Source organism: Histomonas meleagridis, assembly GCF_020186115.1.
Source record: "Histomonas meleagridis strain 2922-C6/04-10x chromosome Unknown contig_165, whole genome shotgun sequence".
NCBI classification, from domain to species: Eukaryota; Parabasalia; order Tritrichomonadida; family Dientamoebidae; genus Histomonas; species Histomonas meleagridis.
This window is the reverse complement of record NW_027150783.1, coordinates 1-14,285: the sequence shown is the minus strand read 5'-3', so window position 1 is coordinate 14,285 and position 14,285 is coordinate 1. Positions and strand designations below refer to the sequence as shown.

General features: G+C 27.2%; 3 protein-coding genes across 3 annotated transcripts; 1 reads left to right on the top strand and 2 right to left on the bottom strand.

Annotated features, from left to right (window-relative positions):
- Positions 1-452: 452 nt before the first annotated feature.
- Positions 453-1,151, bottom strand: GO595_002313 (uncharacterized protein; the record flags this gene model as incomplete). The annotated part of the gene is made up of 1 exon (XM_067915209.1): positions 453-1,151. One exon carries the CDS (start codon positions 1,149-1,151, stop codon positions 453-455), a length of 699 nt encoding a protein of 232 aa, XP_067777522.1.
- A 6,018-nt stretch (positions 1,152-7,169) lies between these two features.
- GO595_002312 (uncharacterized protein) lies at positions 7,170-7,403 on the top strand (the record flags this gene model as incomplete). The annotated part of the gene is made up of 1 exon (XM_067915208.1): positions 7,170-7,403. The coding sequence occupies one exon, from the start codon at positions 7,170-7,172 to the stop codon at positions 7,401-7,403; it is 234 nt and encodes a 77-aa protein (XP_067777521.1).
- A 2,780-nt stretch (positions 7,404-10,183) lies between these two features.
- GO595_002311 (uncharacterized protein) lies at positions 10,184-10,474 on the bottom strand (the record flags this gene model as incomplete). The annotated part of the gene is made up of 1 exon (XM_067915207.1): positions 10,184-10,474. One exon carries the CDS (start codon positions 10,472-10,474, stop codon positions 10,184-10,186), a length of 291 nt encoding a protein of 96 aa, XP_067777520.1.
- Between the last annotated feature and the right edge of the window lie 3,811 nt (positions 10,475-14,285).

Here is a 14,285-nt window from a genome sequence, read left to right as displayed (position 1 = left end):
TAATTAAAGAATTAACTCATTAATCACTTTTTTTCGAGGTTTATATGAGCGAAAAAAAAAATTTCAAATCGAATTAATCAAGTCAAATTTTCCTTCAAATTTTTAATGTAGCGAAATTGTAAAATATGAATCACTTAAATATAATTAAAGATCTTACCATTGATATCTTCAAAATCTAGCAGATGATCAATGAACAATAATTGATTAAAATATAATTTTTGATTTCATATGAACAGAAAAAAAAAATAAACTTATCAAATATAAATTAAACCGTCAATGATATTCACATTACATTTTTAGATCATCCTCACTCATCTAATATATGATAATAGGATGTAATCAAAAATCATTTTATATTTATTTAATTTATGATAATATGAGGTATCTTAAAATCATTTCGTATTGATATATTTTGGGATAATATTATAATATATTAAATAATTACTTTTTATTTAATAACCATCAGGAGTACCATTAGCATGGTATTTCAATTTATTATGTAAATCTAATGTGAAATAAGTATCACGACAAATGAATAATTGTGGTGGAGGTGGATGATTTCCAGCATCATCGACATTATAATAAGTATCATTAGCTTGTGTATAAATAGGTTGACCCTTAATTTGTATTGGTATATTTTGTCCATTAGAATCTAAGCCATCAAATACGTAACAACCACGTGAACGTTCACATTGTATATTAAGCATAAATGAAGTAGCATCACTTAATGTATTATTATATCTAGTACCATTTGAAGCATTTCTATCCATAGTTAAAGAATCTTCAAATTCTTTAGTACATTGTATACCACCATCTAAATCAGAAGCAACTAATTGATATTGTAAAAATCTAGCACCTAAAGTAGAAATAGGTTCATCAGGATAATTTTGACCTGCAATAGTTAATTGTACATTATTATAAATAGGATTATCGAAACAAGTATAATCATTAGCATGTTTTGGAAATACAACTGTAATAGTTGTAACATTAAATAAAGGCATATTAATAGTAGACTGTATACCAGATTCAGTAGCAGCTAAAGCAAAAGCATTATAATCTAATTGTTGTGAAGGAATTAATAAACCTCCAGGTTGTTGAAGTATTTGAGCTATTTGATTTAAAGTTTCTTCTTTAACTCCAAAACCATACATATTAGATTTACATGAAAGTACAGTTAAACCTGTACAATATAAAGAAACATTCTCAGATGCAGTATCAATAGTATGATTAGTTTCAGTATCACATTTAAATGTAGTAGTTATATTAGCAGAATTACCTATTTGAGTAAAACCATGAGTAAATAAAGGTAAATTATTAAATGTAGCATTAATAGAAGAATCTTCTAAAAAATTCTTTCACTTCTTTAATTTTACGTGGATCTACTTGACACCATACTAAACCATTTTGTTTAACATAAAACTTTAATTCAATATCACCAACTAATCTATTTGGATATAAATCAAATGCTTGTAAAGCTAATATATCTTCAAATGGAAGATTCATTTCAAATTCGATATCATGTTTATTTCCATCTGCAATTGTATTTAAATCAACATAAGTACCACAAACAGATTGAGAATATTCTGAAACATTTTCATATAAAGAATGTGTATATTTTCTAGTTTTCTTTTTCAGCATAGGGTTTAATTGTAGAATAACAATAACCTTCACGACAACATTCATTTTGTTGATAACCAGTAGAAATATTATTAGACATAATTTGTAATTGATCTAATAATTGATTAGAACTCTTAAAACCTATAAATATTTTAGCTAAATTTTCATAATCTGTTAAATTACCAGATGAAATAGCTTTTGATAATTGTACAGTTATTCTAAGTTTAAAATTAATAAAACCTTCAGTTATTTGTGAAATCATATGATCACCATGAGTAATTCTTAATCTAGTTTCTTGAGATTGATTAAAAGGTGCATTTTGATCATGACAATCTTCAGTTCTTAAAATAAAAGAACGAGTACCATCATTTTTAGCAATTAAATCTTTAAGACGATCAAAATAAGCTCCAACATTACCTTGATCATTTTGTTCATTTTTAGATTGCGTATTATTATAATACATTAATAAAATTATCAAATTATTCAATTGAAAGACAAAATAGCATAATATATTCATCACCTTTTATTATTTATTAAAAATTCCTTCAATCCCCCCAGTGAAAACTAAAGGTCGGGACTGATCACGAGGACCATAGGGGCCTCGCCCCCGGCCGGGCCCCTATGGTCCTCGTGATCAGTCCCGACCGCATTATATACCTACCTAAATAATAATAATCAAACATAAAGATTTTCGATAAAATTAATATATATTATAGCTTATATAGAATCATTAAATAATTCGATGTTAAATTATCAAAAAATCAATTTCAAAATGGAATAAGATCAATTTAAAAAAATATATTAATTTTAAAATTTTAATAGCATTAATAAAATCTACACATTCAAAAACATATATTTATAATATTTTTTATTTGAATTAAAATTTCTTGTATTCATTCGAAGAAATGATAATATTCACCAAAAAATTGTGTTCTATTGGATTATTAAATGAGTATTCAATTCTCACTTTGAAAAATAACTATAAATAAAAACAACACATTCGAAATAATTAGACATACGTTATTTAACTTAAACGTGATTTTTTGTTCGTAATGAGAATATCTCCATAAAAAAAAATAAATTAATAATTTTATTATTATCGATATATGAATGAAAATTATTAATTATTGATTATATCACAGTTTTATCAATTTTATTTGATAATATTTTTAAATTTCAATTTGATTGCGTTTGAAATTTAGATAATTATTATAAATAATTCATACTAATATATGCATTTATTTATCATTAATTATACTATTCATTCATTATTATTTATCATAATTCATTTTATACATTTATCATTACTAATTAATCATAATATTCATCATTTGTTATTTATCATTAAACATTATATTGATCATTCTATATCATAATATAATATAAGATAATTAATGATAATTATCACTGATCATTGATTAATAACTCAGAAGAAATTACTGTATCTATTAAGGATTTTATATTATAATTAGTCTTTAATCAATTTGATTTCTTAAAAGTGATCAATGATTACCATAATGAATTCCATTCCAATGAATTAATTAAACTCTTTTTAGAAGGTCACACATTCAAAACTGTCAAAAACAATAAAATTTCCAATTATTTATCAAATCAATATTCTAGCAAAATAGAGAATAACTTGGTAAAATTTGTTATTGAAGCTAAAACTTACAGTTTCTTCACTAACCGATAATATCATTAATTCTCAAGAAAGCACGGAACACAATGAATCGGACTCTATATCAAGTCATCAGGATGAGGATATCGTTATTGAAGATTTATCGGAATTACACTAGTACAGATCATGCTATTTCTTTTTTACTTACTATGATTAACCTTATTGAATGAAAATTTATGAATAAACCACACTGGAGGAGGATGAATTATTTTACACAGTCATTTCTACACGCTCAAAATCAAAAATATGATTCAATACCATCTACACAACAAGATAATATACTTTTTGATCAACACATAGCAAATTCTTCGAAATGCATACCTAATTATTTACCACAATTCATTAAGTCTACCCCTTTGCCACACTCTACTCAGCTATTACTCATTAATCATATGCTTAATGTCTCAGGATTACCCTCAGGAGTCGAGATAGAAGAACAAAGATTTTACCCTTTTCTGTCCATCGACCATGGCCGTCCTTGTCAATACGAAATCCTACTTTTAAAAGGTTCACATTATCGTTCTGACAGATGTTCCCCATTTAATGTTGATAACAAACCATTACCTTCATCAATTATAATTAGTGCTGACCCGAATATTAGTGTACATTTACCTGTTTATATTTCAAATCTAGATTGCTTAATTCTTCAGAGAGGTCATTGATTATTGATCAAAATGAATGTCTTAGATTAGATGTTAGTTTAGAACCATTTGAACTTACACAATATGTAATTGATAATAATGTTATAAATCTTAATCTTCTCTTTAACCAAAATTTATTATATTATAAGAATATTCAACCTGTTAACATTTTTAATCATAAAACGAAATATTTTAGAAGTATTGCTAAATTTTATTTTACTTATTCAAATATTATTATCGATTTATGTAAAGATTATGATTTTATTTATAAAATCATAAATGTTTCAATGTTTTGATTGATTATGTATATGGTTCGAAATATAACTTAAAATATTTATTTGATACACATGATTCGATCAAATATACAATTAGTTCAAACATGAATATTGAGTCTTTCCGAGAAATATTTGCCAATACATTAAATTTATTAAAGAATATTGATGAGGAGATCAAAGATATTTTTAATTACAAACATGCAAATATTAAACAAAAGAATCTTACTTTAATCAAGATGATTAATGAAAAACAATTTGAAAAACTTATTCATCATTTTTATATGAAAGAGATGTTCTTGGGTCTTTTACATTTAATGGATCAATATTATTCTTAATTTCTTTATATTTACAATGCTACTTGACAGTAAGGTCGCAGTTCAATAGTTCTTTAGATATTAAGGACAATGATGAGCATAAAGATCTAAATTCTAATCAAGCAGAAATTAAAGAAAATCAAAAAATGAAAGTTAATGAAAATCCTGATGAGAATCATATGATAAATAATATTGATGACATTGATTATTATACATTAATGTTTTTCGAGAGAAACGTTAATTCATCTGATAATCATATTGATTCCTTACATTCAACGGATGATTCATCAGAAACACCTGTTGGCTAGTCCTTACTATCTTTCTTTACCTACTTTCGTTTGCTTTATTTAATTAATAAAAGTACACGGGAGGAGATTTTTATGATTTCTCATGAATATTGATTTTTTGCGTCCGAGAACCCGATTTTCAGAAATAACTCCCCCAGGGCACTCGATTGATACCAGTTTTGTTCGGTCGGAAAGATTATCAGATAAATATATTGCGGAAAAATCCGACACTACTCATGAAAAAACAGCACAAGACCACAGGATAGAATTGATTATTGAAGAGGAAGCCCCAGACCTCGAACAAAAAGAAAATGATGAAGATTTTGTTCTTGAAATTAATCAGGAACTCCCATTTCAACAAGAAATTTTATTAATACGAGGTCGTCATTACCACCCAACACCAACAGACCCAGAAGGAGCACCATTACCTCCACCACCAGATTGGGTGATTATCTCATCAGACATTAATATTCTCAGATTTTTACCGATACAATGTAATGACTCAAATGGGGCTATTCTAGCACGAGAACAAGCTATTATTCAACATGATATATTAAGAATTAATACCCACAATCCTCCCATTCCTACAACGATAGAGGAATTTGACAGAGGTTTACTCGATTTGCGTCTTATTATAGGACCAAACAGACTTAGAGAATCCCCGTTTAGATTATTTTGGAATGATGAACAGATTTCTCACATTAGGAATGAAGCTCAGATCATTGTGTATAATATTCTTAATCAACAACAGATAAATATCAATTCTTCTAATAACACTTGGAATTTATTACAAATTAATTGCAATTATGATTTTTCGAAAAACTTTATAAACTCATATTCACCAGTTCAAAACAATACCAAAATTGATCTTATTGCATTTGGTCAAGATAACAGGTCAATTAATCAAAATAATGCAACTTTTAATTTTACTAATTCACCATTTGTTGAAGAAACGAAAGATATTCAAGCTCAAGCTATTATTTATGACTCGGATTTAGAAGAATCTTCATTTAAACCCGAACTTGAATTTCCAATAATAAATTCCGATTCTCAAGATTTTCAAGTTACTCCATCCTTTAATCCCAGAAAAATCACAACTGAAACAGATTCATTAGAAGCTATACCTAAGAGAAACCTTTTAACTGTTAATCCTAGAATTGATAAATTACATATCAACAAAATTAGTAACATTATGACAGAAGATGCTCAAGTAGATAATCTAATAAATAAACCAATTATCAATACTATTACTTCCAACCCTGTTAATGAAGAACATAAAGTAATACCTATTAATAAAACTATAATTTCTGAACCAATTAATGAAGAACATAAAGTTGAATCAATTAATATAACTAAAACTTCAAATCCTGTATATAAAAGTCATGATGTTATACCAGACTATCAAAACGTTACTTCAACCCCAACTGTTCTTTCTCATGATATCAAAGTTATTGAAGGTTGTAAAACTTCAGTAGCTAATGTTGAAAGTTTGAAAGTTACTGTTAATGAAGTGGATTAAACTTTTGATGCTGAAATTCCTCAAATGAAAATCAATATTATCAAAGAAACTAAAATAATAGATGTTATAGTACCAATTTTGGAATTTAATTATATTAGTGTACCAAAATTTATAAAAATTACTAATTTATCTACTTTTTCTTCAGATGATTCAAATTACAATGCTTCAGTTGTTAATTCAAATGATAATGTTAATCATATTACTTCTACTGATTCTTCGAATTATGATCCATCAAATAATCCTTCTTTTCCTGATCCTTCTGATCCTTCTGATTCAGATTCTAATGAAAATAATATTAATAATTTTTTACCAGACGATATGATTTATAAGGTGTTCCACCCCCAACCGTAGTATCTTTTTATATAGAATGAATACAACGATATTTTCGATATAAGTCAAAACACTAAATTTAATGGGTTTTATTTTTTATTTAAGAATATTTTTATGTCATGTCTTGTCTATCATACATATGATTTTTTGGAATGCCCACGGTTTTATTGTTATTGACTTTCTTTCAAAGGGAGAAACATTTAATTCACAATATTATGTAAAATATATTTTATCAAAACTTTCCAAAAAAAATGGTACAAATTATAAAAATGACACAAGAAAAATTACTGTACATGCCGACAATGCAAAACCGCATACGTCGAGATTCACAACTTTATATATGGAATCCAACAAGCTCAAAAGGGCACCTCATCCCCCCTACTCCCCAGATATAGCTCCTTCAGACTTTTTCCTTATTTGATATGTAAAAGGAAAAATGGAAGGATTTCAATATGAGAGTAGAGAAGAGGTTGAACTCAAAGTGACTTCACTTTTATTAAAGATTTTTATGTTTGAACCCAATCGTATTGGACCTATTAGTGAATTATATTATTCTCGTAATAAGGGACGTGTGTTACAACGTAAGTACGTGCCACGTATTAATCCACCTCTTACCAAGCATGATTTAGATAGAGCTTATGAAGTTCTTAAGAATAATGGTAGGGTTGCTGATTATACTGTTCAATATTGCTTATCCTCGTGGTTTAATCAACCGTCGTATTGCATTAGATATATATTCTAATCTTAAAGTAGTTATTCCGATTTCAGCAATTATTATTTATGATAGTACTTCTAATATTATTCCATTAACACAATTTACTTATAATATATCTAACTTTAGTCAGTCATTAGATTAAACACATTATTATGTTATCAGTGTTATTGAACCCAATTCTTTTAATGATAATTATACTGGTATATATGTTAATTTTATTCATCAAACAGAACTATCTCGTTCACATACCTATTATTATTATTAATATGATTTTGGTACAAAAAACCAGATAATGCAGATTGTACTATATCATTTGTTACTTCTACTAACTCTATTATATTTATTTTACGAAAAAATGATTTTAGTCGTGCTACACCAGATTTTTTATTTGTTCCTAATTCTAATTATACATTTATAGTCACATCGTAAAACGTAAACCATTCAATTAATTTTTTTATATTTTGAATGAGTCGATTTTTTGTTTTTTCTATCGGTTTCTCTGGTAAACCTATTTTTTTCTTCTCGACTTAGCACATAGTGAAAAGAACAAAGTTTGTTCGCTCTATGGGCAATTGAGAACTTTTTTCTTTTTTTCTTTTTCCTTGAACCAAGGTACCCCCTCCCCCAAAGAGAGCCCTAATGGCGAATGAGTGCATTTATCACAAATCTACCGTAGCCCGACTCCGCGGCGCACTTTTTTTATATAAGGGCGTTAACAGGTGATCAGTATGAAGTGTACTAGGCGTGGGGGTCAGTTTTAACTTTTTCTTTGTATTTTGACCGTCATTTGAGGTCGTTCAAAAATAAAAATATTTAGAGTTCAGCCTTTTCCTGCGGAAGGGCGCGTCCGGAGGACGTTAGTTGGTACCTTCAAAGTATTATTACCTGGAGTCTAAATTATTATTTATTCCGATTGACAGAAAACCGATCACGAGATTGAATACTTTATATCGAAATTCAATTCGTTTTGATCGTCTTTTTGGAGAACGTTAAATGATAGGATTTTTATTACAATTGAATAGACATTCAATTTTGGGGTACCTCAAATATATTATTAGGATATCCTATTTATATAAATTGCAAAATGAATGAATTTTTAATTACATTGCATTAAAATGAACTTATTTAATCTGGTGTTCAGATATACGTCTTTTTCAGATTTGATCTCTACTTCAGTAGACCTTCGTCTAAGTGCATCTAGATCCACCTTATTCTCGATACTCTCTTTCATTAAATAATTTGCAGTGATACCAATGAACCACTTGCCCGGATTTATCACCGTACGTGCCCCTTCAATTTCTTGCGTTTGATAGTAGCGATCTGCCCATGTCTTCAAAAACGACATCAGAACTTTAATTTTATCAGGATCCACGTCTTCGAATAAAATGCAATCCATATCAACAAGAATTTCTTATTGTAAGTGGAATTCCACTTCCAATCCCAATCCAAATTCATGAATGAGTTATACGAAGAGAGTATTTCACCACGATGGATAATTATCTCATGAAATCCACATATTTCGTTTGTATTACTTTTTTTTATTTATGAAGTAAGAGGGTTAATCTTATGTCGAAATCAATGTTTAATACATAAAGAAAACCTCTTAATAGACCTCCAATTTTCACATTGTTAGTCAAAATTGGAGGTTGTAATGGAAAATTCGGGTACTGTCCTACAATAATGGAGAATTCGAATAAGATGAAATGCGCATTCAAAAATTGGCACTCAATTCGTTTACTAAGAAAATATTTTCATTCAATTTCATTTTGAATAATTTACAATTTTCGCCATGTTTTTTGAACAAAAATAAAATTTGGCAAAGATGCTGAAACATATATTATTAAATAGCAGGTTATCGACATTGCATACATTATACATTGCATTAATTAAAATGAATCAAAAGAAACAATTATTATTATCAAAATAAATTACGATCAAGAAAAAGGATATTGTAAAATATTTAATCGTCTCTGTATTACAACACAAATTTTATATCAATGTTACATTAAAATTCATTTTTGACTTAATTAATATTTTATAAATTGAGCAATAATATCAATTGCTTCGTATATAAATTTTTATGAATTGTCATGTTCTATATATCAATTATGTTTTATTAGTATAAAATTTTATAAAATTTAATCTATACAACGATCAGAGCAATCAAAATAAAAAGAAAAAAATATACGATGCTATGTACAAGTTGGATGGAAATAATTAAATCAATTGCTCATTGAAATAATAATGTAAACATTAATTTGTAAACTTTTTGAATCTAATTAATCATGTGAGCTCCATTTCTGAAATTAGAATAAGTTTGAATTCATCTTTAACTAAACCCCATGTTCACTATGTATTATCTATATCAAATGAAAGTCGTTCAAATTATATATTTGAGAAATTATATTTAATGATTTGAGCGAATGTTCATACATAAAATAATGAAAAGAAACACATATAAGTGAGAATAAACATATATAATAAAAAATTAATAAGAATAAATGAGAATTAGCACATATAAGTGAGAATTAACATAAGACAATGAAATGAACACATATAAGTGAGAACAAATACAGTTAGTGAAAATAAGCACATATAAGTGAGAATTAACATAAAACAATAGAAATCAATAAGCGGAAAATGAAATATTACATAGTTGGAGAATTAGAACTTCTGAAAATACTATGTATTTTGGTAAAATTAATAATAATGATGGTGATATCAGTTTTAATGAAAATAATGGAAAAAAATTGTAATTCCATTAACTACATCAATGTAAGTTTTTCATTAAACGGTCATACTCATAGTTATAATGATTTGACTGATAAACCATCTAATACATTTGAAGTAGGTAGGTATATAATGTGGTCGGGAATGATCACGAGGACCCTAGGGGCCCCTAGGGTCCTCGTGATCATTCCCGACCTTAAGTTTTCACTCGGGGGATTGGAAAGGTCTTCGGCCTCCGGAGGTGCCCTTCGGACCCCTCCGGAGGCCTCAGACCTTTCCAATCCCCCGAGTGTGCTCGCTCCGCTCGCAACAAAAATCAAAATGATTTTTGTGAGCCATACAATTCGTCTGAAAATTTGAATGCGCATTCGATTTTGAGAGAACACGAAACTTTTTGATAGGAACGATAGCACTTTTAGCACCACTTTTCGCATAAACCTATCAAAAATCTCACATAACCAACACGAATTGTCCCCGGTTATCTTTGGTCGGACATTTATCCTATTCAATTTATCTTTGGTCAGAGGTTTGTAGTCAAAAAGCGACGGTTATATTGTTTGGTCGCATGGCAAACTTTATTTTTCATAAATGCTTAAACCTGTAACTAAAACGTATTTTTGTACTTCACAAAAAGAAAACCGTTTTCCGCCTGAATTTGTGGATTCTCAAAATCCTAGATATATAGTAGTACAACAATGTAAGTGTAAATTTAAGGAATATTTAGTATCTGATGTTTCAATGCATGCTGATTTTATTGAACGTGACCATTATGAAGATTATTTTTGTATTTATACGAATGAAAATAGAACTAAATATAAGAAATATGAATATAAAAGTAGAAAACCAAATTTTAAAATATGGTTTAAAGAAATGAATGGTAAAGAAATTGATCCAGAATATTTTATGTTAGAATTATTATTAATTTATTAAATAAAAATCATTTTTTATCAATGTTTAGTATTGAGAATGCTACGAAAGGTATAAAAACTAATGTTATTGCTGCTCCTGAAATTATTGACCAAGATGACTTACAAAAAGTTTTAGAAAATTATTCTACAAATGATCAAATAACAGAAAAACTTAATACTATAACTTCGATTACAATCCCACAATTATATTATAATAAATCGCAATCAGATGAAAAATATTCTACAAAAAGTCATACTCATAATACAATAAATAATGATTTAACAGTAAATGGAAATGTACAAGTTACTTCATTAAATGGTTTTCAATTATCAACTGCAGAAGGTGGTAAATGGGATACAAAATTATATGTACCATCTATTATTACATTAAAAGAAGATGGTGTTGTAGAAGTTGGACAATATATTGATATGCATAATAATGCAGATTATGATAAAGATAATACATGGAGAATAACTGCTAATACTAATTCATTAGATTTTAAATCAAAAACTGGATCATTATTAAGTTTTGGTAGTAATGGCAATATTCAATGTGCATCTATAAATAATGTAGATACATCTGAAATATCTTTAAATGATCATAATCATGATGAGATTTATGCTAAAAAAGATCATGAACATGTAAACTATGCTTCATCAGATCATACTCATAGTTATACTGATTTAAATGATAAACCACAGTCATTTCCACCTTCAGATCATACTCATAGTTATAATGATTTAACTGATAAACTTGAAACAATTCCACCTTCAGAACATACGCATAGTTATAATGATTTAACTGATAACCCTGAAACATCTCCACTTACAGTTCATACTCATAGTTATAACTATTTAAATGATAAACCTGAAACATTTCCGCCATCAGAGCATATACATACTTTTGATTATGTTAATTTAAAAAAGATTACTATATCTAATGATGATAAATGGCAACTAGCAGCTATTTCACAAGAAGAAAATAAAATAATATTTAGTATTTCTCAAGGAGAAGATGATACTCAGCCTCCTGAAATAAAAGATTATTTCATAAATAGAACTGTAGAAAATTTATGTATTAACAAACCAAATTATAGTGATATCCGAAATAAACCATCATCATTCCCACCTGAAACTCATACACATACAGAATATGCACTACTAAATCATACAATAATTTTAGTAATTTAACATGTACTTCAATTAATGGTTTTGCTATTAATTCTTCTCCTTCTTATAGTAATATAAAGATTGGTGTTCCTTCAGTAGCAGTTATTAAAAATGATGGAGTTTTAGAAAGTAGGACAATATATTGATTTACATCATTCTGGTGATTATGGAAAAGATTATACTTATAGAATTCAAGCAGCCCCAGAATCATTGAATTTAAAAATCAGTAGATGATAATAGTACATTTAAATTTTATTCTTTTGGCCAACTTTTTTGTCCTGAAATTAAAATGTCCTTTAATAATTATGGATTCTACCCACACTATGGATGGATCAATAGAATCAAATAGAAGTTTATCGCTATACATGGGAATTTAAAATATCTAATGATCATAAATTATGTATTTCACAGCATTAACTACAACAGTAGGGACCCCTTCAGATGATCAAGGAGAATCTTCTGTGGAGTACACACTGAGAGGGATAGACACACTCCCATCTGAAGATTTGGTATGGAACGTTGTGAATACATACGATCATATTATATTAATCATGTATTTAATCACAATCCTGGCTCAGGTTCAATTCCAATTAATACAACCATTATTCATAATGCTCCTGTTTCAGAAGATTTAACACAATTTCAAATTGGTTCACCTGTATTTTTTAACAGGTAATGTTTTTTCATTAAAAGAAAATGGTATATATACTTCAAATACATCTACAACAGATTGTATACCATCAGTTAAAACATCAGGTACATATAAAGAATATTTAGGTATTTGTGTAGCTAAACATAAAAATGGTTATAAAGCTTCAATAGGTGATGTTATTAAAAGAGAAGTAGAAATTTTACAAGATACTATTGATTTTGCAACACATGGAGATTTTTATTTTAGAGTAAATAATACCGCAGATTATGAAATTGGTGATGTAGTATTATTTGATGGTAATAAATTATCAGATGATTTAGTAATAACGACTAAAATATTAAATTCAATAGTTGGTAAAGTAACAGGTAAAATAGATGAACATTTATTAAGTGTATTTAAAGAATAAAAATATTTTATTTCATTTTATTTTTTTATATGGATCCAATTTATAAAAGAAGAAGAGAAAAACAACTTTCATTCGAAAAATTGATTAAAAATGAATTAAATAATCAGAATTCACAATTAAAAGGTAATTTGAGTCTTAAAAATTTTATTAATTTTCTGAATGAAAAATATTATAGGGAGTTTAATTTTACTCCTGAATTTAATACTGGTACAAAGCCATTAGTTGAAACATACAACAATTTAGTTAATTATTATATAGATGTGAGCTTAGAAAGAACAACAGATGATCAATTTAAAAATAAACAATTTGACGATTATAAGCAATTTGAATATAATTTTATTAAACTTTTTATCAAAACTGAAAAAATTACACCTATTAATGGAAAAATTGGAAGAAAAACAATTCCAGAGCATTATGAATATTATATTAGAACGATTATCAAAAAATTGAATGAGATGTTTGCACGCAAAGTTTTTGAAGCTAAAAAAAAGCCTCTCAAATTTAATAAATATTGTGAAGAATTAAGGAAATATTTATATGGTATTGAAATAATTGATAATAAAATTGGGAACGTATTTACATTCGATTCTGCTTATAGTAATTATTTGTTACAATATTTTAGTAAATTTCCTTATGACAATATATATAAATATTATAATATTTATGAAGATTCTAAGAATTCACCTTATATTAACACAGGTTTCAAATCTCGTTCGAAAAACAAATATTTATTTGATAACTATTTACTTCCATATCATATTGATTATTCAAAATTAGATTCACAATTTAAACCTAATATAAATAATTTAGATTATTGTCCTTATAAAAGTTATAAAAAATATCAATTAAAATATATTGGTAATGATGGTGATATCATGAAATTGTATCGGTCTATATATAAAGGTAATGAAATAGAATTCAATTTATTATTAGGTACAACCAAATTTAAATCAAATTATAATCAAATCATCACTAATGTCGTGAAATTCCCGAGAACATTAAAGTTCACATATGAAAAAGGAGACATTAACAACTATTATTAA